This window comes from Otolemur garnettii, unplaced genomic scaffold (genome assembly GCF_000181295.1).
Source record: "Otolemur garnettii isolate 467f Iridium unplaced genomic scaffold, OtoGar3 scaffold00016, whole genome shotgun sequence".
Lineage (NCBI taxonomy): Eukaryota > Metazoa > Chordata > Mammalia > Primates > Galagidae > Otolemur > Otolemur garnettii.
In genome coordinates, this window is record NW_003852411.1 from 20,264,001 (window position 1) to 20,291,423 (window position 27,423).

Here is a 27,423-nt window from a genome sequence, read left to right on the forward strand (position 1 = left end):
CACCAACAACGAGTGGCATATTTCTCTTCATACACATTAGGTGGGAGCTAGCGATCTAGCGGATAGCTTGATACAAATTGTTAGCAAATCCCTTGAAAAATCTCAAAACAGTTTTTGTAACTTTTGTGCATAAAGATTTTTTTCCTGAGAGTTTGGACAAAAATTGTGGCTGTGTATTACACATGGGAACACATTGTACCCAGCAAAATCTGGGAATGAGCACAGAATATATTCAACTATCTCACTCTGACATAAACCAGGTACTGTTGTGTGTATTTTAAACAAACAAACAAAAAACACAGTAAAGACAAGAGGTATAAAAATATTTGAAAAGCTATGCCAATTTAAGATAGTACGTTTCAATTTTTTTGCCTCAGAGGATAAGATTTTCCTATCTGTTGTTTTTAATTGGTATTTTTATGGTTGATGAGATTTTATGTAAGTGGGATTATAGATGATCAAGTTTATAAAAACATAAACAGCAAATGAGACTATCTTTTCAACGACTCTGTCAGGAAAGTTGTGAAAGAATATAACCTACCTTCAGGAATACGTTTCCCAGTCGTAAAGTAGCTTCATTCCGTTTACGACATTCCTGTAAAGCCATAAGGATTGGCTTCCTTGTTTCACTCAGGAGACAATTGACTCTCAGCACATTCGTGTGACTTATCTAGGTAGGACACATATTTAACTGGTTGAGTCACAGAGGCTGATGACCCCAAGCTCAATCTTCTTCCAATTGCCCTTGTTAAAAGGAGGAAGCCTTTGGTGACAGAGAGGCAATGTGGGAATTAAGATAGAACATAGGAGAGAGAGAAAAACAGTTTCTCTCAGGAAGAAACTGGACTCGGAGACCCTCTATCCATAGGGTCATGATACCAAACAAATGTAGAGATAAATATGTATTTATATGACAGAGCACAGAGTACAGGTTTTGAGCAAAGTGAGACTGAAATTGAAATGCAAAGAGATGAGTGTAAAGTAAGAAGTGTCACTAAAAGTTAGAGGAATGAGGCTAATGTGAGTGCCAGCACATATAGTTCAGAGAAATCTCTTTCTAAGTAGAAACATCTAACCCTAAACAGAACTTGTAGGATTAGATGACTAAGGTGGAGTCCCCAGCCATGTCATCTTGAGTACAGCTCAACGGTTCAGTTGTTTCTTTTTTTTTTCTTTTTTCTTTTTTTTGAGATAGTCTCACTATGTCATCCTCAGTAGAGTGCCATGGTGTCACAGCTCACAGCAACCTCAAACTCTTGGGCTTAAGCGATTCTCTTGCCTCAGCCTCCCAAGTAGCTGGGACTACAGGAGCCCACCATGATGCCCAGCTATTTTTTGTTGCAGTTGTCATTGTTGTTTAGCTGGCCCAGGCTGTGTTCAAACCCACTAGTCTGGGTGTATGTGGCTGGCACTCTGCCCACTGAGCTACAGGCGCTGCCGGTTCAGTTGTTTTCATGTGTAAAATTAGAGCCAGATGCAGTGGCTCAGGCCTGTAATCCTAGCACTCTGGGAGGCCAAGGTAGGAAGATCACTTGAGGTCAGGAGTTCAAGAGCAGCCTGAGCAAGACCCCATCTCTGCTAAAAATAGAAAAAAATGAGCCAGGCATGGGGGTTCACACCTGTAGTCTCAGCTACTTGTAAGACTGAGGCAGGAGGATTTCTTGAGGCCAGGTTCCCGTGAGCTTGGCTGATGCACTCTTCCCAGGTGACAGAGCAAGACTGACTGACTGAATGAATGAATGAACGAACAAATGAATGAGTAAAATAAGATCACAATTTACCTTACAGTGTTGTTAGTGAAATCTGAACAATATAAAGTACACGAGAGACCCTTGTAAGCTATGAAATACTACAGGAGTATCAAATTGCAAAAACTATGACCAATTTGTGGAAGTTACACACAGGGGATTTCAGTTAAATGTAAGAAAGAGTTTTCTGCAGTGTAATATAGTCCAGTGCAGAAAAGGGCTCCCTATCTTTTTTTTTTTTTGAGGTTGATTTTTTCATGATTATTATTATTAAATGATAGCTGTATACATTAATGCAAACATGGGGTACGCTATCTTTCAGGAAGCCCCCTTCCCAGGAAATGTCCAAACAGAGGCTGGGTAGCCAACTGTTAGAAATGTGGCAAAAGGACCTCTGCCTTAGAAGGGAGGCACCTGATACTATTTCTGATTACTCCTGAACCCGAGATCCCTGATGAGTGAGATTTGGTAACTGGGGAAGCTTCAGGTTCATTAAAGATAATATTAAAACACACAGTTTTCCTTTCTTCTACAGGCCGTTATTAAAGAAGTTATGTCCACGAGTAGATCTCATGCAGAGCCCAAACCCCGGCTGGCCCCTTTGCCCTCGACTCTTCAGTGATGAGCTCGCCCTTGATACAAAACCAAGGTGTGTAGCAGGAAACAGAGGTTCCTGTCTCCACAACAGACTGTGCCTCCTACGTGACAGTGGCAAAACCCTAACACAGTAAATGGCACCAATATCCAGCTGTGGCTCAGACTAAAAAAATCAGGAAATTATCATTTCCTCTCACTCCCACATCCAATCCTTTGGCAAACCTATTGAACTCTAAGATCAAAAGGACTCCTTTCTCAACGCTTCTAATATAAAACACCCCAGTACAAGCCATCACCGTCTCTCACCTAGGTCGCCTAAATAGCCTTCCCCCTTGTCTCCCAGCTCAGGATCTTGACTCACCATAGTCTGTGCTCCATAAACAACTAAAATGTCCTTTTTTAGATTACAAATTAGATCATGTCCCTTTTTGCTCTCGACACACTTAGAATAAACTTTACACTCCTTTCCAAAGTTTTCAAAACCCAAACCATTTGGCCCCTGGTTACCTCTCCAAATTTGTTTTCTAGCAGTTTCCCTCCAGCTCACTCCATCCAGCCACACTGGCCTCAATGTACCAGATGCTTTTGGGTCTTGAGACTTTGCACATGCCATTTCTCTGCTTAGTATGCTCTTCGCTAGATGTCCATGTACTTGTTCTCTCCCAGCTTGTCAACTGCCATTCCTCCATCCCTCCCTGTTGTCTTCCTGGCTTGACTTTTCTTCATGGCGTTTTATGACCACATTATTTATTAAACATGAATTTGCTTTTCTCTTATTGTCTATTTACCATCTCCATTAAAATACAGCTCCATATGGGACTTTGTCTATCATTATACCCACAGTACCTGGGGCAGTTTCTGGAATATGGTAGATATTCAATAAATACTTGTTGAATGATTGCATAAATGAAAGTACTAATGCTCACTTCTGACTAGAATTTTGAGTGGCACATTTAAGGAGCTCCTTGTGGCAAATTCAGGGAATGGTGGTGATGTCTAAAACTTAATTTTAGGTGTCATTTATACTGTGGGTGTCATAAGGAAATAGCTCTCCATTACCCCAAACTTTCAGCTAATTTTCCACACACACAGTGACATGTGGTAGTGGTGAAGGCGATAAGGCCTTGCATAATGGGAGGTGCAGAGTCTAACAACACCCAGGAAACCTGTGGCAATGTGACTGCCCAAGGGAATGAGTGTCTCCCCTGGGAATCCCAGAAAACTTGGGGAGAAGGCTCTTCTATTTCTTTGGAATGTAAGATGGAAGCTCATATCATTCTGTTGAGAAGGAAGAGAAAGGGTGACCAACTGGGCTGAAGGAGCCTCCAGGTAGGATGGGGGAACACTGACATCATCCCTTTTCCGATGATCTACCAGCAGGACTCTGAATGAATGTCTTCCAGTAAAGGGGAAGCTTTGAAAAAAGTGAGAAAATCTCCACTGAGGTGATATTTTCTCACCTCTGGGTGAACTCTAACGAGGGAATACATGCTTTACTATCAACACTGCCAAAGCTCGTGGGTTTCTGGGTAGATCCTAAAGGTCCACAGCACCGTCACGGGTTTCTCTCTGAGTCTGGATACCACAAAGAAGAGAGTCCCACTTCCTCTTTTCTAGGATCACCTCATTCTGTCTTTGTTTGATCAAGAAACTTGAGAAAGAAAAAAAACAGAAAGGAAAAATGTATTTCTATGAACACCAAAACTTACTCAAATTCCTCTGAAATACATAATTTAACATGTGTACTCCACTCTTCCTTACATAAAGAATAAGGAATGTCTAGGGCTTACCCCATTAAGGAAAGCTTAGACTCTGACTTTGGTGGGCCAGGATTTTCTCCCCAGTTCTCTTCTGAGAGACTGTTTCAAATGAGTCACTTTCAAAAACCATGCCCCCCACCCTAGAGCGCTCTTCCTGTTCAGCTGTGGTAAGCCAAAACCTACTTCAGAGAATACAAAGTCACCACTCTGGGGGGCTAAGAAAAGATGTGAGTTTAATGTGTTTTCAGTTTGAAAAGAAAAAAAAGAAAGAAAACCTCAAACTACTGAACTAGAAGCACCCTTTCTGTGTCTCCTCATGTGTGCACACATGTGTGTACACAGTTCCTTTATTTCATAAGAATTTCATAAAGGAACAATGCAGATTCTATTTTCAATAAACACATTCAAAAGTATTGGGGTTTTGACATTCCTTATCAGTTTCAACTGATGCAAAAAAGGAAAAAAATCCAGCTTCCTAAAGAGACTGTCAATCTCTTTTCCCTGGAATTAGTGCTTAAAGCATATAAACTATCATCCTATCTCCAGAAAAATTCCAAAGGTGTCCTAGCACAGCTACGCCTTAGAAGGGAGAAAGTGCTGGTGGTGTCACGACCATCTATGACATCAAGCGGTCTCAGGATGGCCCAGCCTCTTTCCCACTTCCTCTTTGTTCTGATGCTATTATCTGGAAAAGTCCATTAACAAAATAATAATAATAATAATAAGGTCCAGCAAACTTCTCATGGGTTGGGAACTGGCATATCTGAGCATTGAAGCCAAAAGCAATAAAAGGAAGAGGAAGACTTCATCTTGAGGGCTGGGATGCAGATCAGCAGCCAAAGGAGGACAAATACCCCTCTGACTTTCTTCATGAGGGACCAGGTTGGGAGCCTGACCACCCAAAACAGATGAGTGAATAAAGAGTTTTAAGGCAAGCAGATGACACATTCCAACCTGGAGCTGTGGTTTTGTTGATTAATTTATTTGACAAAGATTTATTGAGTATCTTCTAAATGATAGTTTTAGATCTGGTGACTTGGCAATTTCCCTTGATTTCCCCCTCACTCCTGATTTGTCAGGGAACAAATATAGTAGAACCTCCATTGTTAACTACCTCCTACATTGACCACCTGCTTAAGTCAACCTAATTTTCATAGACCACCCATGTACCACATGTATGTATCAGTACAGTAGGCCTAGCTCCTTATGTTAACCACCTCTATATGTTGACTAGTTTGTTACAGACACTTGAGTGGTCAACTTACAAGGGCTCTACTGTATATCTTGTTTGTTTTCGAATGCAATGAATTAGGATGCAGTGTTTTTTATTTTCATCTATAACCTCAACCCTTCATTGGATAACCTACATAGAGCTGGATAAGCATTAACATTCATGTAGGAGCCAACACTAACATAGATTCACTACTCCTAAAAATATGCCTACATACCAAGTGGAGAGACCCTTGCCTTATAGTTAAGGTTATTCAGCCAACAAATAGTTATTGAGTACCTAATGTGCATCAGGCACTGGGTTATGTGATGCGGACAGATTGCTACACAAGGTAGAAAAGGCCTTCCCTTTGGAACTTTTGGAAAAAATCTCAAATATTTAAAAAGTAGTCGAAAGAATAACATATCATAAGTTACTAAGAAAGGAAGACATATCAGTAAATGAGGAAAAGATGGCGCTGTACTTAGAATATCTGAGGAGATGACCTTTGAACTCCATGTGAAGAACCTGGACAATGATTCCTGGTGAGGGAAATGGAGCCCTTGTAGGTGGAGATGGTCTGCTCAGGTGTTTGTCTCTCCCCAGCGAGCAAGGAATGCAGCCAGAGCTGGAGAGAGGATGAAGGGTAAAGCAAAGTATTTTTGTTCGGTTTGGTTTGAGTTGTCTTTTAATAAGAGGGGATACTTGCACTTATGTACATAGTGTTGGAAAAGATTTCATAAACAGGTATAGTTTGAAAAATTAGCAGACAGAAGAAAATGTTACAAGCAACAAAGTAGGAGAGAGGGAATGTGAATCCAGTAGAGAAATGGAGGTTGTCCACTTCCTCCACTGTAACCATCTGGGAGGGAAAGATCATGCAGGTGGCATGGGGGATGGTCACCTGGTGAGGGGAGGCATGTGATGGGTTTCTAAGAGGAAAAAATATCATGTAATTGACTGGAAGAGTACAGAAGCATGCTCACTAGGGAACTGAAGAGAAAGTGCTTGGCAGCTTTGAACGATCATTTGAGATCTGTGATCATTAATGCAAAGACGAGGTTCTCAACCAGGAGCAATTTTGTCCCTCTCCCTGCTCAGGGACATTGGGCAGAAATTTTTTGGTTGTCACAGGCAGGGGAGGGGAGGGTGCTACTGGCATCTAGTGGGTAGAGGGCAGTGAGGCTGCCAAACATATTACAATGCACAGGACAGCCCCACAGCAAAGAATTACATAGCTCAGAATGTTAATAAAACGAAAGCTGGGAAACCCTGATGTAAAGTGATATTGTACTTACGTACAAACCACTTCTATAAGGCTACATAAGGAGACAATAGTCCTGCCTGGGGCCGAAAATGGGGCCAGAAGACTGGGTGGAAAGGGGAGTTATTTTCATTCTATATCCTTATGTACCTTTCAAATTTCTATCATGTACATTCATTATCTATTCAAATCAATCAATAAATCAGTGATAGATCTGTTATTGATTATCAACTTAATAGATGATAGATAAAGAATAAAATGAAACCAGCCAGCCTGTTTGTCTTCAACAACATTGAGCCACTGGGATACCAGCTTAAAGAAAACAGGAATTTTTGTGACGGTACCATGGTGGAGGAAGAGAGTATTTTGGAGTTTGGGGTCTTTCTGAAGTACTGATTGTAAGGACAGATGATGAAATCTAAGCTGAACAGAGAAGTGACAATGAGGAAGTTGCTGATGGACATATATGAAAATAGAATTTGTTACTTAGAAGTCTCAATTAAAAAAAAAAACCCCACTATTTTAGGAAAGAAAATTTTAGACCAATGGAACTGGAATCATAGGGGATGATACTGTGAAAATCCAACACCTGAAATCAAATTCCAAAGGAGGTACTGTAATTTTGAATAACAGTTGAGGGAGAGGCTGAGAAGCCATCATGGGGAGTAGTTTGAGAAAATAAGAAAAAGTCAGTGTGAGTGACAAGCTTGAGAATGCAGGAAACCAAGGATTTAATGGCTCCACATATCAGTGGCTCCCCTGAAGAATGAAGTACCTAGTATAGAATGGCTCCTTAGTAATGGTAGATAGCATTTTTTGATATTCTACTATGTATCTGATACTTTTGTACATTCCAGCTCTTTTTTGCCCAAGAAAAGTCAAGTGATCTATTCAGAGATTGCATAGTTAGCAAGTGGAAGAATAAAGATTCACATCTAAGGTTTTTACTTCAAATTCTATGCCCTTTACACTCTGCCATGGTTCTGCCTCTATTGAAAGACAATTCATCATCAACTCTATGGAAAATCTGCTAAGTTCAACAGTGGTAATAATATTGGTAATGGAAACTCTGGGAGGTGGAGAGGAAAGAGAATATATAGAAAAAAGGAAGGCCTGGCAAAAATGGAAAGATTTGCTTCATAGTTCTTCTTACCCCAGGAAATACATCTTAAAGTGAGCTGAACTCAGAAGGTATGAAGAAACCAGGGAAGGAAACAGTGGCATTCAAATGTGAGTGAATGCTAAAAATGGCATTCATTATATTTATCTATATCTGAAAAGATGGTTTTTATTACATGGCTTTCCTTAAAAATGCACAGAATATATATAAATATTGGGATATCATATGAAAACAGCATCAGTAGCTGACAATCAAAGATGTTTGAAGACTATTAGAGTTAGTTGGTTGCCAGAAGCATTCAATATCTACTCCCAAATACAATCCATACTTTACAAATATGAACTTCACAATATCCACATTCTCTCTACTTATGTGACTCTTTAGTCACACACACATACACACACTCCTACAATGGCACTGGCAATACATGTGCTGTGTAGAAAATGGACTGAGTCCCTGAAAGATCCCTTTTCCTTCTCTGTTAGTATTACATGATGGCTCAGGTTACATATCTATTTGGAAATGAAGACAGTGCCCATGAGGCGCTGGCCTCCTTCAGTCTCATTAGCTTATTGTACGAGCCTCCACCTCCTTTTCCATCCTTCATACACTCATGTCACAGTGGTGGATCCAAAAGAGAGCCTCCCTTGAGGTAGCAGGTAGACCCACCTGAGAGGTGAGCTAAAAGGTGTTCTTTATGATGTGCCAAATGCTCTTGGCCACTTAAGATGAGTGTGGACACCTGGTGGCTGCTTTTCCACGCCTCTGCATCTTGTCACAGCAGCCCAGCATTTTCTGTTCACCAGTCATCTTGCTCCTCCTGTCTGGCTCATGGCCCTTAGCTTACAGGAGGGGCTGCAGACCTGCTGAACCCTGTGGTCCCAAGGCCCTCTTGCTTCATATCTTCTTACTTGATCTCAAGAGGGCTTAAAAAGACCCTTATTCAAGACAACATCTTCAGCACCTGTAGTAAGGAACTGTAATAGGAAAAAAAAAATCCCTAAATGCTTTTCTTAGAGTTTATATAGGCCAAAAAATGTCCTAGATTCCTCAAAATTGACCAGGGAGATCTCAGACACATTGACATATACACGATCGGCACTGGTGAGATTGAACACTGCCCCCAGGTAGCTGCTGCGGGCCCACATCTGCCCTGCAGTACAGTAGTCCATAATCTTCCCATCCATTATCACCAGGTCCTGGGGATACTTAGCGTTCCTCACGTAGACTTTGTGGCTCAGGGGCTGGTTGTTGCAAGATGGACCCCGGAAGTATACTTTGGAGTACACAAAATACAGCCCAGTGTCATTGATTACAAGGGCACCCTTTTTATACTTCACTCCAGAGAGCAGGGCAATTCCATAGGTGTCTTCCCATTCCAGAGGCAGGGACTTTGAGCTGGGCTTGCCTGAAATAAATGAGAGGCGCTTTCACCCAGGAATGCTCATGCATTACATTTGATAAAAGTTTCTAAGGCAAAACCATGAATTCTTCCTTGAACAAATGTTTTCCCCAGAATAAGGCACTGCATATAGAACTGGCTGAGGACTTAAAACTTGATCCATCATGGAATTCTTTCAATCCCTTTGTCAAATTACATGCCTTCATTTTATCATCCACATGACTAGAACAATAATATATACCCCTAATCAATTATAATGAGGAATTATTAAAGTAATTTTAGCTCTCTGGAACAAAGATTTTATAGTCTTCAGAAATAGCTCCAAAATGGCAAGGGTTTGAGGTCCTTCCATGAAAAGAAAACCCAGATTCAAGGAACTCTAAAGTTCTCAAGTTGAGAGAGATCTTTAAGATTGTCTGCTCCATTTTCTCACCTACAATAAGGATTCTTCAGCCCCTGAATTTGGGCTAAAATCTCCTTTCCTTTGTATCCTCCCAGCGTGATCTGCATGCCTTAATCAGAGAACTCTACAGCACTGAAATCCTCACCATGTGCCTGTCTTTCCCTATTCAACTTCAAGTTCTTTGGAGGCAGGAACCACGTAGTATTCATTTCCATAGCTCCAAATTTTGGTACACAGCAGGTGCTCAGTAAGTGTCTAATGATCTGACTGTATCATTCTACAGTTTTTGCCTAAATAATTCCAGGAACAGTGAGACACCACTTTTTACAGTATTTATTCATTTCTGAATTATTTATGAAGTTCACAGTTGGAGTGCCCACACCATATTGCTGGCAAACCATTTCACTCCACTTTACACTCACATTCTGAAAGTCCCCAAGTGCCAGGATGGAGTGTCCCCTCTCCTATTGCTACTCTTAGACAAAGCAGAGAGAAGCTCTTCCAAGAAACCAAAATAGCACTGACTAAAATAGTTCCTCATTCTCCACTCTTTCAGCTTGAACCTCTTAGAGCTGTGCCCCAAATCCTCTGAAGGTCCTTGGAATTATTTAAAAAAAAAAAAAATACTTCTTAGGGGCAGGGTTCATGTCATAATTATCTCCAGATCTCCAGTTTAGAAAAGGGCCTTGCCCAGCATAGGGGCTCAAAGTATATTTATAAAATTGGTCTGACTATAAAGATGTGATATTCTTAGGTTCCAAATACTGCCATTGGAAAGCAGCAACTCCCTCAGAGCCTAGTAATGGAAACTAACCAGTCAGCCATTATGCCTTTGGCCAAAAGCTTTCCCGGACCCCACCTGTATTATCCAGACACAGACCTGTTAAATGGGCCACTTTCTTCAGCTCCTTTTTATCAGAAGGTGGACTGGGGGTGCCTGTATCATGGAAAGATGAAAGATACATGTAAAAATAAGATATCAACTATGATTTTGGTGGGACTGAATCCTACCATTAAAAAATATGTGTTTTAAAATCATAAATGGCAATATCTTAACATAATAACCAGGTAGGTCCAAACAGTAACATTCATAGCAGTCTGCACTACGCATTTCAGATAGAGAGAAGTTAAAAAATAAACCATGTTAACATAGCCATATGCTTAATTAATAATATTACAGTAAAACATAATTAATATAAAGATTGATACCTAAAGAGCTATCTGTCATATTAGTTACTGCGTTTAGAACTCATCACAACCCTTTGAGATAGAGATGATGTCCCACGTTACAGGTCACAAGAGGAACCGAGAAGGTGGATGACTAGTCCAAGAAGACGCAGTGTCAGAAGGGAAACCAACACTCTGGTCTCCTGAATCCAAATCCGGGGCTCTACCCACTCTGGCTCTGCTGTTCCTCCAACTCTGCAGGACAGAGGCTACCATCTACCCCAAATTCCTTATCTGAAGGCCTCAACAATCACCTTGTAACACTGACACCTCAAACCCATTTAATGGACCCTCATCGAACAAGCAGTTGTGTCCAAGTTCCCCCCATCACACAACCCCACCTGTCTGTCCAGCCCTATTTTCTTACTCACACTGGACTCTGCCACACAATCAGAGCTCTATGGCCTGAACATACACCCACTTCCCTACCTCTGTGCCTTCTGGCCAGAATGTTCTCCCAATCAGAACTCAAGTGCCAAATCCTAACAATACTGTGAGGGCCAGCTAAAGCACCTCTTTTTGGGGGTGGGGGGAAACACCCTCCCCAAGTCTTTTTAATTAAATATGCTCTTCCCCGCCTTTGAAATCCGATTACTCCAACTTCCCCTCTTTTGTTAGTTGTGTCTCCCCTTCTCTGTGGTAACTGTATAATTTACTCTTTGTAAATAATGGCAAGTTTCTTACTATACTATATTGAATTCGCCAGAGTTTTCAGCCTCATTGTGAATAAAGGGCATGTTACTAGTAAATGTTTGCCAAATTAAATGGAGGAAATTAAAGCAAACAGTCATTCTCAAAATAGACACTATTTCTCGGGCTTCAAATATTTCAAGCAAGGTTGAAAGACTATCACTTTGCTAGTGAATTCAGAAACTAAAATATTCAGGAAAGATTTCTACACTCTTCTTCCTTTTATGGTGGAAAAAAAAGAAATAAAAAAAGAGAGAAAGATTCATAGAGAGGTATTTGTGTATACCAGGCGTGCAATTACCCTGTGAAACTCACAGATAGCGTGAGGATGGCCTGATCCACTGTGAATATTACCTGGCAATCATGACCTCTCCAGCCACCCACAACAACCTACCATGAATGAGGTGTTAGTGAACAGGAAAGGCAAAACTGAGTCCCTGCTACATTCCTATACCACAAACCATCTGAGCAGCTGATCTGGCATTCGGCCATGTACCAACAGGAAGTGGAGCACAGAACCACAGGCTGCATAGCCTGACGCCCCTCACAGCGCCTGGTACCACGTTCCTCTCATAGGAGGTACTCACTGAAAGTATCTGCTATGCAAATCCTGGAGTAAATGCACTCGAAATAGATCCTAGACACTGGCGATGGCTATTTCCTGCCCCCAGGGTCTTTGCACAGGTCATTCTCAGCACAGGAATGCTTTCCCCATCGCTTCACCCCACTCTACCCTCCAGCACCTCCTAAAGAGGAATTCTCCAGACCACTCTCTATTTTGTGTTGCAGTTAGTACAATTGAAATTACATATTTGTTTGTTTGATTTTCTCTCCTCTATACTAAAAGTTCCACGGGGACAGGCCTCCTCGGCTGTCTCTCTCTCTCAATCAGCATCCAACCCCCATGTACCTAACCTTCCACACCAGAAGCTCTCCGAAAATCCTTGCAAATGAGTAAAGGATTTCAATTAGTGAATTTCCACTGTGTGGAAAAAAATGGGAAATGTAAAAAGAAGCAAATAAGAAAGTGTAAATAATCCATGATAGTACCTCCCAGAGAAAAATCACTGTTAGCACTGTTGTAATTCCTTCCTAAGAATATAAAAATATGCACATATGCATATTTAGCCAGTATGAAACTAAACACACCCTTTAGCAACTTATCTTTTTATTTACCATACAGACTGCACAATCCCTGTAGCACTAAATGTCCTGATATATGTTTTTTAGTTGCTGAATGTTTTTATTTCATCTGAATACACCAATACATAGATAACTAATCTCCTATCATGAGGCACTTAAGTTTCTTCTGAATTGTTCATTACAAATAGCCTCATAAGGAAGTGATAAGTATTCTTATATGTAAATCTACAGGCACTTCTCTGATTAAGATAAACTCTTAGTGATAGAATTACAGAGTAAGCTAATAGCTTCAAGATTTGAATGTGTACAAGTTATAGCAATTTAGACATACACTGGCTAAAACTAATGTGCAAGTAGGCCCTTGTCTCTCACATCTTTGCCAGTCTAGGTTTTTATTTTTACTCTTTACTAATTTGATGGATAAAAGTAGGTATCTCTACGTTTTACCCTTCATCTCTTTATCTTTTTAGTAAAGTAACTAATTTGATTTCAGTGTGATAATTCACCAATTTCTGGGCTGTCTGGGTTGAACAGGGAAGGTAATTATTTACTAGGGTAGGTAGAACTGACTCATCTGTTCATTTGACTTTTAATCACTGAAATCATTCCACAGAGTGGGTGAAAGATGAGTAATTAGGTACCTGTCTGACCAGCCACATTCCACTGATTTTCACAATGATTTTATTCTAGAAGTTTTCAAGAGGCTTCCTTTCTCTAACAAATATTTCCACTTTGCTTGTGTTCAGGGACATTCTAACACCTAAACCCAGAACTCAAGACCAGATCGTCCCAACAATGGCTCCTACATATGCTAGGACAGAAGACAGATGGGGGCTTGATGGCAGCCAGTCCTGAGATGGCCAGTGCTGCCATCTGTTTTCCTCTGAGTGTCTAAAGATGAGAATTACCTATTGTCTCTGCAGAGGTATCCTGCTTTTCACTTATTTCACATTCCATGGCCACTCTACACAGGAGCTGCCTTACTTCATGAGGCACCAATCCATGTGCTGGTGAGCCCTACAGGGGACAGGGCACCAAGAGCCCACATTACCTCTAGCCCCAGTTCCATACGAGTGGTCTCAGACATATATCATCTGGAGTTTTGTTCTCTTCTGAAGAAATGAAGTGGCTGGATCAGATACACTCTAAGTTCCCTTCCAACTCTAAAAATTGAATGCCTCTTAGTTTAAGGCAAACGAGACACATCCTAAGATCTCTGTCCACGGTTTCCAAAATTATGCCCTGAAATTTCATGAGGTCAGTATTCAATATTTCATCTTCTTCCTGTGCTGGCTCTCTCACACAGGATTTTTTTTTTTAATAAAAGGCAGTTCCTGACCATGGCTGAAGCAGAGCAGTCCTTTGAATGATGGCTCAAGTCTTCCCCTGAGCTTCACAGTGACTTCAAAAGAACCATCCTAATGTGGGTGAATGCCCACTTCTTAAAAGCTTAGTCATATCCTATAAAATAGTTTTAAAATAAAGCTTGACTCTTGAGTAATCTCTTTTAGAGAGATTAAAAGATGAAAGGACATTTCCCAGAAACAGCTCTCTCTGCCCTCACTTTCCCTCATGCTCCCCTTCTCGTCCCAGGACTACTGGCCCCTGGCATGTGTGCCAGGCCCAGGAAGCCTGTGGAAGTGGAGGGGCTTCCAGCCAGCTGCCCAAGGGGCAAAGGTCCACAGTTGTATATGTGTGTCTCTTCCCAAAGCCAAGTGGAAATGATTTTGAGTTGTGTGCAGTGCTCGGTGACACGGATTTTGAGCAATTAGATTCATTTCAGATTTTAAAACAGTCTAAGGAACCATATTGAGCAGAGATTCAGAATTAGCCAGAATTCTTCTCCCAGTATAAGCCCAAGAATGGGACAGAATAGAAGGCATTCCATCAAGGTGGGTCAGTGGTGAGGGTTATCTTTGGGAACTCAAAGTACATGTATAAAAGGACTTACCTATTTGCTTCTCCAGAGATGATGCTGTATGACTTTGTCCAATGGACTAGCAGAAAAAAAGAGAGAGAGAGAGAAAAGATATATAATACATAAGAAGTTCTTTAAGCAAAAGAGGCCTAGAAAAAGAATCCAAATATCTCCAGACTTATTCTAACTCTGGATATGGCCAAGCAGTTGTGCCTTGCTGTCCCTCAGTTTTGTGATTTGGAATAGTATCAGTATATTTAAGTATTTTCAAGCTTCAGTCAGGCAGTTGAACAAACTTACTTCCAGGCAAGACTCAAAGTGTTTTCAATCCCTTGAATCCTTAACTAGGAGGCAGTAAGTGGACCAAAGACTGCATGGACAATTGAGAAAGGACGAAATGGGGGCTCTGATGCATTACAAGATAGAAAATATTTCTGTTTTGCAGAATTTCTATTTCTATTTTACATTTACAAGCTAGAAAATGGTCCTCTATTTCTCTGCCTAAGAATAATCCATTTGTAAGACAGAAAAGAAGGATTGAAACTCAGCTTGCAAAGCAGACTGGGGTCCACGTGGGCTGCAGCAGCCTCCCCCACCTCCACCCCCAAACCCCCACCTCTACCTCCACCCCAAATGCAGCAGAGCCGCGCTTCACCCAGCGACTCCAGGGCACAGCAGCCCCCCACCCCCACCCCCAACCCCCCACCCCCCACCCCCCACCCGGCTTACCTCTCGGAGCTCGGCCAGCTCCTTCTGCAGGTGGTAGAGCTGAAACATCCCCATCCCCAATCCAACCAGGGCTGCCAGAACCATGAAAAACACCACGAGGAGACAGAGGCCTGTGCTCTGTTGCCTCTTCTTCTTCACGGGTGGCAGGGGCAATGGGGGCAGCGGTGGTGGTGGTGGTGGTGGTGGTGGCGGTTGTGGTGGCGGCGGCGGTGGTCTCCTTTGACCAGGTCTTGCGGGCACAGAGGTCGGACAGGGGAGAACTGAGCCTGGAGGGTCCCAGGGAGAAGTGGCACTGCTGTCCACCCAGTAGATTTGGGGATATGGGTAATTGAAAGGCCGCTGCATGGCAGTGACTCGGGCGGCCCCAGCAGGGAGTTTACTTCTCAGTGCTGTGGAGGCCCAAGTCCCAAGGACCGGCCTCCTGTCGCTGACTGCTCAAGAGAAGGGAAGCCGCTCTTTTATAGAGTTTCCAGGGGGAGGGAAACACCTCTCTCGCGTGCTCTCTTCTCTCTTTCGTTCTCCCTTTCTGTCTGTGTTTCGGCTTCTCAGCGAGACACCCACTCACTTTGAAGCTGAGAAGCCTCAAGAAGCTCAGAGCAAACCCCTGGAAGTTTCCGCCCACAATTTTCTGATGAAAGCCTTCGAAGCCTCAGTCGCTGTCGCTGTGCTACCTGGAAGGCTGGTAGGCTCTGCTGGCCTGCCTGGGTGGCAGCAAGTCAGCTGGGGTGTAGCCCTGGGGGTGTGACCTGCTGCCCAGCCACCCAGCGGGCCCAGCGCGGCGGGCTCAGGCACTGAGGGGAGACCCCCGCGTCACTGCCGGAGATGCCACTCCCACTTCCCTCACCTTCTGCGAGAGGAAACCATCCCCTGCCGCTAGCTCTTTCCCACACCCAGGTGCTCTTTGCCCGACCTCACAGATGACCGTAATTCACCAATTCTCGAGTGAAAAACCTGCCCCACCCACTCTAGAGATTAGCTCAGAGCTAGCAGACCGGTGGCCTGTGGGCCTTGCGTAAACCCAAGACCTGCCTTTTTTGTACTTGACAATGTTTTACTTTGCATGAGTTGCCCACTTTTAAAATCAAGAATAGTCCACATTAAATATATATGTTTCTATCGTTCTGAAACATTAGAATATTAAATACCCTGGAGGCCATCTCTGCAAACCCAACCAGCCACAGCTGGGTAGCAGCTGCCCTCTAGGACAAGACACAGGTGCTCCAGTCCCCTCCCCCTCCTCTCCCCTCCACAGAGTCTCCCCCACCTCCACACCAGGAGAAACACCCACCTAGACTCTGCCTGGTCGCCGCAGGCCTTTCTGTTTGCAGCCCGTTTCGGTAGCCAGATAAAATACGTAGTGCCCAGGTAAATTTGAATTTCAGATAGACAATAATTTTTAGGACAAGCTGGAAGCTCTACCTGTGCTAACTCCATCTTTTCCCCTGGCCTCAAATACCACTTATATGCCCGTAGTTTCCAAGTACTCAGAGTCAGTCCCAATCATTCTCTGATAAACCATTTACACCACCCATAAATCCCTATTTTCCACTTTATTGAAGAACTCTACGTTTCAATCTCATGCTTTGAGATATCTGTGACTATCATTCTAGCTCTCTTGCCGGCCCCAAATCAACACAAAATATGTTAGTTCCCTGCTGTGTTCTTCCCACCCATCCCACCTCCACGTTTCATGCAACCTGTTTCTCCTGAGGTCACTCTGGTGACAACTTCAACTCCTCTCTTTCCACCAACATTTAACTGGCCGCTCAGGACCATTGCTTTTACCTGAGAGCTGTTTATCACCCTCCCTTCAGCATGCCCTCCCCACTCTGATTTTTCCTACGGTTACAGCCTGAGATCACTATTATCTGAAACACTGCAATGAGGCCCTAACAGCTCTCTCTGCCACCAACATTTCCCAAGCCCAACTCACCCTATAAAAGGCAGCAAGGACGACATTTTAAAAAACAAATCTGATGATTTTATTTCTCTGACTAAAACCTTCTGATGGAAGGTTGGATTCCAGGAATAGTGCAGACTTTTTAGTGTGACCCAAGGCTTTTTATGTCAGACAACTAACAGCTCCCAGGACCTCCTGGTGTCCCACACTGCACTCACAAACAGTGCAAGGGATGAGATTACAACAGACGGTGAAAGGGAGGCGCTGTAACAAACCAACACAATGTTCTCACTATCCTTTAGAGGGGAGCAAAGCTAATGGGAGTTTTGAACTCACATATGGCTTTATTCATAGGCATAAGCAATGCTAAGTTTAAATTTCATAAATAAATAATCAGCAATTATAGCTTCAAGAATTCTACCATATATATAACAAAAATAATTTCTTTTTTGAGACAGTCTCACTATGTCACCCTTGGTAGAGTGCTGTGGCATCACAGCTCACAGCAACCTCAAACTCTTGCACTTAAGTGATTCTCCTGCCTCAGACTCCTGCGTAGCTGGGACTACAGGCATCCACCACAACCCCTGGCTATTTTTTTATTGCACTTGTCATTGTTGCTTTTAGCTGGCCGGGGTTCAAACCTGCCAGCCTCGGTGTATGTGGCTAGCGCCCTACCCGCTGAGCTATGGGTGCCACCCAGGATACCATTTCTGAGGTTAAGCTACAAAAAGGACTGTGGCTTCCATGTCTTCTCCCCTCCCCCACTCCAGGGGAAGCAAATTCCATATCATGAGCAGCCCACTGGACAGGCCCATGTGCAAGGAACTGATATCTCTGGCTAACAGCTAGCAAGGACCTGAAGCTTGCCAGCAGCCACATGAAGGAGCCTCAGTTGAACCTTGAGATTATTGCAGCCCCACAGTATAGCACAATTTAACCCAAGTCACTCAGCTAAGCCAAGCTGGGATTCCTGACCCACAGAAACTATGAGATAACAAATATAGTAGAATCTCTGTACATTTACCACCCAAGAGACTATAACAAACTGGCCAACAGACAGGGGGTCAACATAAGGAACTAGGCCTACTGTACTGATATGGAAAGTGGTGCATGTTCAGTCTATAAAAATTAGGTCAACTTAAGGAGGTTGTCAATGTAGGGAGGTGGTCAGTGGTGGAGGTTCTGGTGTGTTTGTTATTTTAAGCCATATGCTTAGGAGCAATTCACTATGTAGCAATAGATAACTGGTGTTAGATGAACATTTTTCATTTTTCAAATAATCTTAAATCTTGCAACCACATGGAACTCTCTTTTTGCTTCTGATAATGTGTCCACTGATTCTGGTTTTTATATAGATACCTATTATCAAAGGACAATTGGCAATATCTTAATATTTTCAGTCATCTTTTTCAATCTTTGTGTCTCATTCTTTTTATTTTCTTTTTGTATTATCCCAGACCTCACGAACTATGCAAAACAGTAACAGTGATTGCAGACATCTTTGTCTTGATTCTAATCTTCAAGAGACTACATCAAAAGTTTCTCTTGATAGGTAAGATGTTTTCCAAAGGTTTTTATTTTTTCTGTATTGCCTTTTATAGTAAGGGTTCCCTGTTGTGTCATCAGGATCTCACCAGCAAACAAGTAGAAGACTCACATTAGAATAATTGAAAAAGCTCATTAGCGGGATCACTTATAAACATGCACGTGGGTGCAGGGAAACCAAAAGGGATAGTGTGATGCTCTAGAGCTACATGGACTAGGTCGTGATGGCCACAAGGCAAGGACAAGGCAAAGTCACCGGAACATAGGGAGGGAATTGTGTGGAGAAAGCTTCTCAGACAGCAATTATGATTTCCAGTGGAGAATTGCAGCCAGCCCAAGGTGACCACACAAAGCAGGAACCCGGGATAAGTACCCCATGCTACCACCTCCCTCCCTTTTGCTGAGACTCCATGTTGGGTGAACTCTACTGGAAGCCAGAGGGCAGGGCAGCTCATTGCCATAGTCCATATAGATTCAATTCTCAGAAATGAGAGCAAAGGTTGTCTGGACAATGTTATGACTAAAATGTATTGAGGCTTTCTTTTAGAGTTACAGATGCTCTATTTTCATGAGTGCCTCTTGCCTGAAAAAAAGCTATTTCAATTTGCTACAAAGCTATACTTGGTATAATTTATATATCTATTTTCTGGAGCTTTATAATTATGTGATCCAAGCGTGCTACAGCTTTCTTGATATGTTGGTTTCTGAGATGAATGAGTCAAAATTTCCAAATGCAGCTATTGATGTACCTATTTCATCCTATAGTTGTCGTTTGATATTCCCTTTGTTTTAGGCTCTATGGTTAGGTATATATATACATTCATAACTACTTTCTTTTCATTTCTATAGCCTATTTTGTTCCTTTGTGAGCCTTATGACATTTTCCACCTTGGATTCTGTTCTGTCCGATATTAAAATTGCTACCACAGGCTGTGCCTGTGGCTCAAAGGAATAGGGCCCCGGCCCCATATACTGGAGGTGGTGGGTTCAAATCCAGCCCCAGCCAAGAAAACCTGCAATAAATAAATAAATAAAAATAAAAAATAAAATAAAATTGCTACCACAAATTTTGTTTTGGGCAGCACCTGTGGCTCAAAGGAGTAGGGCGCGGGCCCCAAATGCCAGAGGTGGTGGGTTCAAACCCAGCCCTGGCCAAAAACTGCAAAAAAAAAAAAAAAAAAATTTGTTTCATATCTATCTGATATTTCTTTTTCACCTGTTAATTTCAAACTTCTATACTTAAGAGCTTTCTTTATTAAGAATTTATTTCTGAATTTTTAATTAATTTTTGAGGCATTCTGTCTTGTACAAATTAGTTAAACCATTTACATGTACTGCATTACAATCACTATTATACTAGGGCTTACATGCCACTTTATTTTGTGAATATATATTAGATTCCCCTTCTCCCTTTTTTTTCTACTATGTGAATCAAATTTTTTTGGCTGATAAGTGATTTAAACGGTCATATTTTTATTCTGGTAATTAATCTCAATTTATCAAAACCCAAGCTCTTATTTATTTTTCTGCCAGTTTCTTAAACAAGTGTCTACATAGTCCCCTGAATAGCTTAAACGCCTTACATAACCATTCCATTCTCCTGCAGCCACCACCTCCACCATGTTGATGTTGCCTAAAATTTTAATTTGGGTTGTGATAAATGTTTATGTTTCATTTGCTGTCACACTTAAATGATAGTTTAGTTGGATATACCTTTACAAATGTGACATCCTTTATTTTTTATTCAAAATTTTCCAAATATTACTTTTTATCTTCTTGTATCCAGGACTGTTATTGAGAAGGCCATAGTCAATCTAACTTGCATTTCTTTTTAGACAATTCCTTTTTCTTTCCAGAAACTTTTAGAATGTTCTCTTTGTGTAATTAATTTCACTAAAATTAATACAGGCTTTTTTCCAATATGGAATTTTATAAGGTTTTTTAAGGCTAAGGTCTTCTAGCTTTCTTTAATTTGGGAAAATCTTCAGTCATTATTTGTTCAAATACTTTTTCCTGTGCCTATATTTGTTTTTTTTTCTTCTGAGACCCTTATTATAAAGATACTGACATTTTTATTTCTACTCCTCTCACTTAACTTTTCTTTTAAAATATATTTTTATCTTTGTCTGATGCTTTTAGGCATTTAGGAAACCTCCAGCTCAGGAATACCCTCTTTGGCTGTATTTTTTCTATAACTTAAACTTCTATTAAGGTGTTTATTTTAACTATCACAGTTTTCAAACCCGGCATTTCCAGCTGATTCTTCTCTGGAATTGTCTATTCCCAGTTAATGTTATTAGTGTTTACCGTTATCTCTTTGGGAATATTTCTCTTGCTTATTTTAAATGTACCCTCTCCAGCCTATTCCTGTTTGTTTGTTCACCGTGTTGTCTTTCTTTTCCAGCAGTTGTGTTCTCAGATGTCTCTTCTTTTTTCCTTGTGAGCCAAGGTTCTCCTGGGAGTATCAGATATCCTGGACGATAATGTACAGCCAGTGTGGGGGGGAAGTGGGAGTGAAGGAGGGAGAGGGTGGCTGAGGCCCAGGAACTCAGAGTAACTTATGCCCTTCCTAGAGACTCTGGGGAGTTGGTAGTGGGACACTGCTCAGGATGAAGAGCCTCTGGCATTATACTGTAGGTTCACCCATGCCCTGGCCACCACTGATATTGCCAAGTGAACCTTCCTAAAGTTCTGCCTGACAGTGCTAGTTCCCAAGAGATTTCTTCCTCCATCTGAGCCACCTGCCTACACCTGCTGTTAACGCTTCCCCACCTGGGCCAGATTCCAGCACCATCTTGATATTTTCCCTCTAAGACCCCTGCTGGTTCAAGGGCAAGTACTATTGTTTATCTGCCTCACAGTGACAACAAGGCAATTTGGGAAAGAGAAAGACTCAGAACTCAGAAGCTCTGGTACCAATAGACCACCTTACAGCATCTGACATTCATCGCTCTGAGGTACAGTGAGCATATAGCCACGTGCACACCATGACCCAAGCACCACCCTTCTCCCCTCAAGAGTTTCTCAGGTCTTTGTCAGTTTCTCAGGCTTATCAAGCTATTTCTTGTTTTGGGGGGTTGATTTGGTGAATGACATCAGAAACCCATGTCAGTATGCCACCTTGTTAACTCTGCTAAATTCCTTTTTAGTATTACTGTATCAGGTTAATGTGAGGGTACAGACAACCAAATCACAATATTTGAATTTGTTAGTAGAGTCCCTGTTGTAGTTATGTCCTGTTGAAACAACTCTTAACAGTGTCCTCATGTGGAGGTTTTTCAGCCCCCTCGGGTTATAGTTCATTCACTTCCCTAATTGCTTATTAATTTTGGCTCTTTAACTCTGAGGCAATGAGGAGTGACACAGGTTTATTCCCCCCAGAAGTGTGCCAAACACCCCTACGTTGTGCCCATTCAGTGGGATACCCCAAGCCCCTCTGCTAAATTCCTTGTCTCTGTTACCTCAAGCACTATTATAGAGATTAATTAAAAGAGTGAATTCATGAGAGGCATTTAGAAGAGTGCCTGACACATAGTGAATGCTCTGCAATTGTTAGCTATAATTACAATTTGTCACCTTCGTCATTAACAACACGCATGATGAGCCTACAAAAATGTGTCTATCACCATCAGGATGAGTGGTTGGACGCAGAGAACCAGGATTAATTCACACCCAAGTCTGTCATCTCCAAAGGTGTGTGTTCTTCCTACAAATTGAGTATCCCTCATCTGAAATGCTTGGGACCAGAGTGTTTTAAATGGAGAGTTTTTTTGGACTTGGGAATATTTGCATATATGTAATAAGATACCTTTGGGTGGGATCCCAGTCTAAAGATGAAATTCATTTATGTTTCATACACATCATGTACACATAGGCTGAAGGTAATTTTATACAATATTTGTGATAATTTTGTGCATAAAACAAAGTTCTGACTGCACGTTGTGATCTGTCACGTGAAGTCAGGTATAAAATTTTCTACTTGTATCTTGTTGACTCCCAAAAAGTTTCAGATTCAGGAGCATTTCAGAGTTTGGATTTTTCATTAGAGACACTCAACCCATATTACTCTTGACGAGGTAGGCCATGTCGCCCCTTCCCGGCCACTGGGCAAATATAAATCTGACCATGTCAGTCTACTGCTTAAAATAACACTTTGGTGGCTTCCTATTGCCTTTCAAATGAAATCTGAACTTCTCCCATGACTTCCAAGACCTGCTGCATTATCTGGGCTCTTCCTAACTCTCAGCTTAGCATCATGTTTATAGCATGGTAAGAGAGGAAGAGAGTGCAATGAGATAAGTTATGACAATTTCTCGTATTATGTACAGGTGTACACACACACACATACATATTTCATAATGTCTATCTTCTGTATGCTAACTCTGTACTATGTGTAGCCTGCCTAACACGATGCCCAATAACTAATAATGCACTCAATAAATAATTGTCAAAACAACTTTTAACAGGATCCCCAAGCAGTGGTTTTTCAGCCCCTTCAGGTTGCAATTTATTCACTTCCTTACTTGGCTTATTAATTTTTGGCTCTTAAACTCTGAGACAATAAGGAATGACACAGGTTTACTCCCCTACACACACAAAAAATTCATTCCCATTAATAATCCAACTGGATCCCAGGGCAACCTTTGGTTTCTCCTGCCTCTAGATGACCTTCTTGCCACACAAAGCATGTCCCAAGAAGCCCCAAAACACCTCTGCCCTCCCTCCTGGCTCAAAGGTTTATATACCGTTCAGTACGTTCACTATGTCTCTCAGGAGGCCCATCACATTCTCCTGCAGTTAGAAGCCTGGTCTCCCACTCTGGTGTGGTAATGTGCAGGCAGTGGCTCTGCAGAGTGACCACGTGTCATTCTCAGCCTTCATGTGCCAGCACAATACCTTGTGTACAACTGAGAGAGATGTTGGAGGTCATACATTGGTTACTAAGTCATGTAGTGACTAATTGTCTGAATTTTTCAAAAAGAAATGGCTAAACATGAATTCCAAACTTAGCGTCCAGTATTAGAGATGGTCCTTAAATATTTGTTGATCAAATGAGTAAACTGACATTCAAATAGGTTAAGTGACTTGCCTGAAATCACACAGCCTGTTGGTATGGGAGACAAAATTCTAAACCAAAGAGGGCATATATGAGGTTGATTATATTAAAGAATGCTCATGGTGGGAGCAATGTCTCATGCCTGTAATCCTAATACTCTGGGAGGCCAAGGCGGGTGGATTGCTTGAGTTCATGAGTTCAAGACCAGCCTGAGCAAAAGCAAGACCTCATCTCTACTAAAACTAGAAAAGCTAGCCTGGCATTGTGGCATATACCTATAGTCTCAGCTACTTAGGAGGCTAAGGCAGGAGGATGGCTTGAGTCCAAGAGTTTGGGGTTGCTGTGAACTATGATGCCATGGCATTCAACCCAGGGTGACAGAGTAAGACTCTGTCTCAAAAAATAAAATAAAACAAAACAAAATAAAATAAAATAAAGAATGCCTAAGACTGTCCTCATCGCAGGTAGGGCCCCCATGTGCATAGGGCTGAGGGGCATCCTGCCTGCAGGTTAGCAGGAGGTAGAGAGAGTGTGAGGCACACCCCAAACAACATCTATGAAGACTGGAAATGCCTGGGTCTTGTGGGCTCTTTTATGAGGGCCTTTTTGGTGTTTGAAATGTTTCATTGCAAAAACACATGTCACAGTGGGTTTGTGGGAAAGCAAATGCACCAAAAGACTGCCTTAAATGTCAGAGTCGTTGCTTTTGTCACCCACTGTTTCCTCTGGGTACCTAGCAGATGTTGGATGCAGCGGGATGCCTCGAGAGCCTTCTACCCTTGTGGGCTCGTGAGACGCTCTTGTAAGCACGCAGTCCCTGAGTTTGCTGGTGTGCTCTCTGTCACAGACTTTGGGACAAAAGTAGGGCCTCAGCCGACCTAGTGAGTGAAAACAGCCTTAGCTCATGTACTGGTTATTTTAGAAATAAGGTCTCTTCTCTAAGCCTTATTTGCAAACCAGCTACAGAACTGTTCCCTTAGTTGGCTCGTCCTGACTTAACAAGATACTACAGACTGGGGGTGCTTAGCTGATAGAAATTTATTCTGGAATCTGGAACTATAAGATCAGGGTGCCAGCATGGTTGGGTTCTGACGAGGGGCTTTCTTCCTGGCTTGCAGGTACCATCTTCCCACTGTGTGTTCAGGTGATGGAGAGAGAGATCTTGCTCTTGTTCTTTTTATAAAGCTACCAATCCTATAATATTCAGACCCCACCCTTACCACCTCATTTAACCTTAGTTACCTACCAAAAGCCTTCTCTCAAAATATTCATTCACACTTGGGGTAGGGCTTCAGCACATGAGACTGGGGGAGGACACAATTCAGTCCATAGCAACTGTCTTACCGAACTGAACCCTGACAGGGCTCTAGAATCTCCACATGTGAGATCATCCTGCCCCATCTCTTATTTTATAGACATGGACATGAGCTTCAGAGAAATGAGAAGGTTTTCCCCAAGACCACATGGCCAATGTGTGGAATAGTTAAGAAGAAAACCTGTCCTGTCTGCAGTGCTTCCTGCTGCATCTTAAATGTCTGGAAATGAGAAACAGCGAGCATTTATTTCTGTTCCTTCCATCCATGTAAGTCTTGAATTCCTAACGCGTGTGAGGCACTGGGAGCGGGTGTGAGGATACAAGAGTAGGTTTTTTGAGGAGCTCACAGTTTGGCGGGTCACGTTCCTAGTGCTGTCTTTACATTCCCTCCACTTCGCTGGGATGTTTCTGTCCCTCATAGTGAAAATACTAACTCAGTATTCTTTGGAGGCTGGGGAGTGGGGGAAGAACTAAATGCCAGGCCCGGGCTAGGAACATCACGTACATTGCCTTACTGACTCTCAAGAATTTTTCTAAGGTAAATATTATTATCCCCATTTTACAAATGATCCACAGAAGTTAAGAGTCCACGAAGTGGCTGAGCTTGGACTTGTATTCAGGTCTTTCCACCAGACGACAATGTCCCTCTTTATTTACCTTTTTCTTCTTCTTATGGCAGCCCTCTCCTCCCCACCAACTCTCTCATGTGCCCTTAGCATGCCTTTGACAAATAAGATTCTCCCTAACGCATAATGCAGCAAAACCCCCACTTGTCCTTCCAGGGAACATGAGTTCCAAGTTGAAGATTCTCATTTATCACCTTCAACTCCCTTACACGCCCATTCCCACCACCCCTTCATGTCTCCTGTTTTTGTTATTTTTAAGTGAGAGAAAGAAAACATTCTAAAGCCACACTCTGCACCCCTAGCTATATTGATCTCCTGAAATTGACGATATTCTAGGCTCTGCATCTTCTCAGACTCTAACCCACCCTTTCTCAACCTCCCCACCAGCAATAAGGCAGGCAGCCCCGCTAGTTACTGGAGAGAAAGTGGGCCCCGCCCCCCCCCAGCTGCATCTTTCTGCAGCAGGCCTGCAGGATGCAACCCCAACTGTTCTCCCTGAAGGCTCCGCTCCCAGACTTGGCTGCACCACACTGGAAGTGCGCAGGCACAATCAGATTCTCGGAACGCCTCCCAACCATGGGCACAGGTCAGAAGGAGAAGCAGAAAGCCTTCTACCTTCTTGCAGCTAACACTGCAAGCTGCTGTTATTGGAAGTTAGTCAGAAAAAGATTAATGCCCATCCCACCCCAACAGGAACCACAATCCAAAGAAATCAGCTGTAACAGGAAAACCTAAGCCACACAGGAGCTCAGTCAAAGCGCTCACTCCCCAGAGTCAACCCACGGGGCGGGGGGAGCACCCCCAGCTGTGGGGACCCTGCTCCATACCCATCTCCCTTTGACTAGAATGTATCACGTGTTGCAGGTGGTGCCACTGTAGGCCCAGCAGACACCACACCCCAGGACTAGTCTAACTTCCTGGCGGGGACACAGCAGGAGGCTGCAGTGAGGTTCCCCTTCATTGCCACTCTGGTCTACCTTCATATCCTGCTGCTTATGAGAAGAGACACCCCAGAGCCTCCAGGACTACTCACAAGGTTCCCATATGTTTAGGTCAGCGGTTCTCAACCTGTGGGTCATGACCCACAGGAACTGTATTAAAGGGTGGCGGCATTAGGAAGGTTGAGAACCACTGGTCTAGGTACTGAATTGCATCCTTCACACAGATAATGGTATGGATTCTGCAGACTGATCCAGTGAGGCATGGCCTGTAAGTATCCCCATTGGATGAGTAGCCAAGCTGAGAAAGATTAAGTAATTCCTTTAGAATCACATGCACAACTACTCAGTGGCAGAGCCTAGACTCAAACCCGGGCTGTCCAGTTTCCCAGGGCCCAGAGTAGCCCACCTGCAGGAATGGTGTCCCACTCCCCACCTGTCCCTGAGCCCTGCCCACCACACTTATCCCGAGAGACCTGGGCCCACCTGCTCTCCTTCCTCACAGTCCCTGGCACCTGCTCCTGAGTGTCCCGAAGCGACCTGGCAGATACCCCGTCAGCCTACGCCCACACCCTGCTGCCTCCTGGTCCCCTGCCTGGTAGCTGTGGAGGCCAGACCAGCTTTAGAAAGTTGGCCCCATAATCAAGTTAAGACATAAAGAGGTTAAACTTTGCATCATGCCACCCACATTTGGTCTGTCCCTCCCCTAAGGGAGCTTGGTTTTAGCTTGCACTGGGACCCTTTCATCCATCCCCAGCTGGCTGTGTTAGCTGCTGCTTTACAGATCTCTAACCCGCGAATACCCACCCCCTTCTTCCTTGCTTCATCT

General features: G+C 42.8%; 1 protein-coding gene across 2 annotated transcripts; it reads right to left on the bottom strand.

The window, feature by feature from the left end:
• Window positions 1-8,562: 8,562 nt before the first annotated feature.
• FASLG (Fas ligand) lies at window positions 8,563-15,702 on the bottom strand. 2 transcript variants are annotated; one of them, XM_003785702.2, is made up of 4 exons: window positions 15,212-15,702; window positions 14,516-14,561; window positions 10,385-10,441; window positions 8,713-9,107 (listed from the first exon to the last, which is right to left on the bottom strand). In XM_003785702.2, exons 1-4 carry the CDS (start codon window positions 15,554-15,556, stop codon window positions 8,713-8,715), a joined length of 843 nt encoding a protein of 280 aa, XP_003785750.1. In that variant the 5' UTR covers window positions 15,557-15,702. The 2 variants fall into 2 exon arrangements, with proteins under 2 accessions (XP_012658091.1, XP_003785750.1); XM_012802637.2 differs by lacking the exon at window positions 14,516-14,561 and having other exon boundaries at window positions 8,563-9,107; window positions 15,212-15,598.
• Window positions 15,703-27,423: the final 11,721 nt, after the last annotated feature.

What these genes read in the sequence shown, in the direction of transcription:
- FASLG (XM_003785702.2), bottom strand. Translation starts at nt 15,556, where the DNA reads ATGCAGCGGCCTTTCAATTACCCATATCCCCAAATCTACTGGGTGGAC. An exon ending in AGCTGGCCGAGCTCCGAGAG is followed by an intron (nt 14,562 to 15,211) that starts GTAAGCCGGGTG and finishes TTTTTCTGCTAG; the next exon opens with TCCATTGGACAAAGTCATAC. An exon ending in ATCTCTGGAGAAGCAAATAG is followed by an intron (nt 10,442 to 14,515) that starts GTAAGTCCTTTT and finishes TCCATGATACAG; the next exon opens with GCACCCCCAGTCCACCTTCT.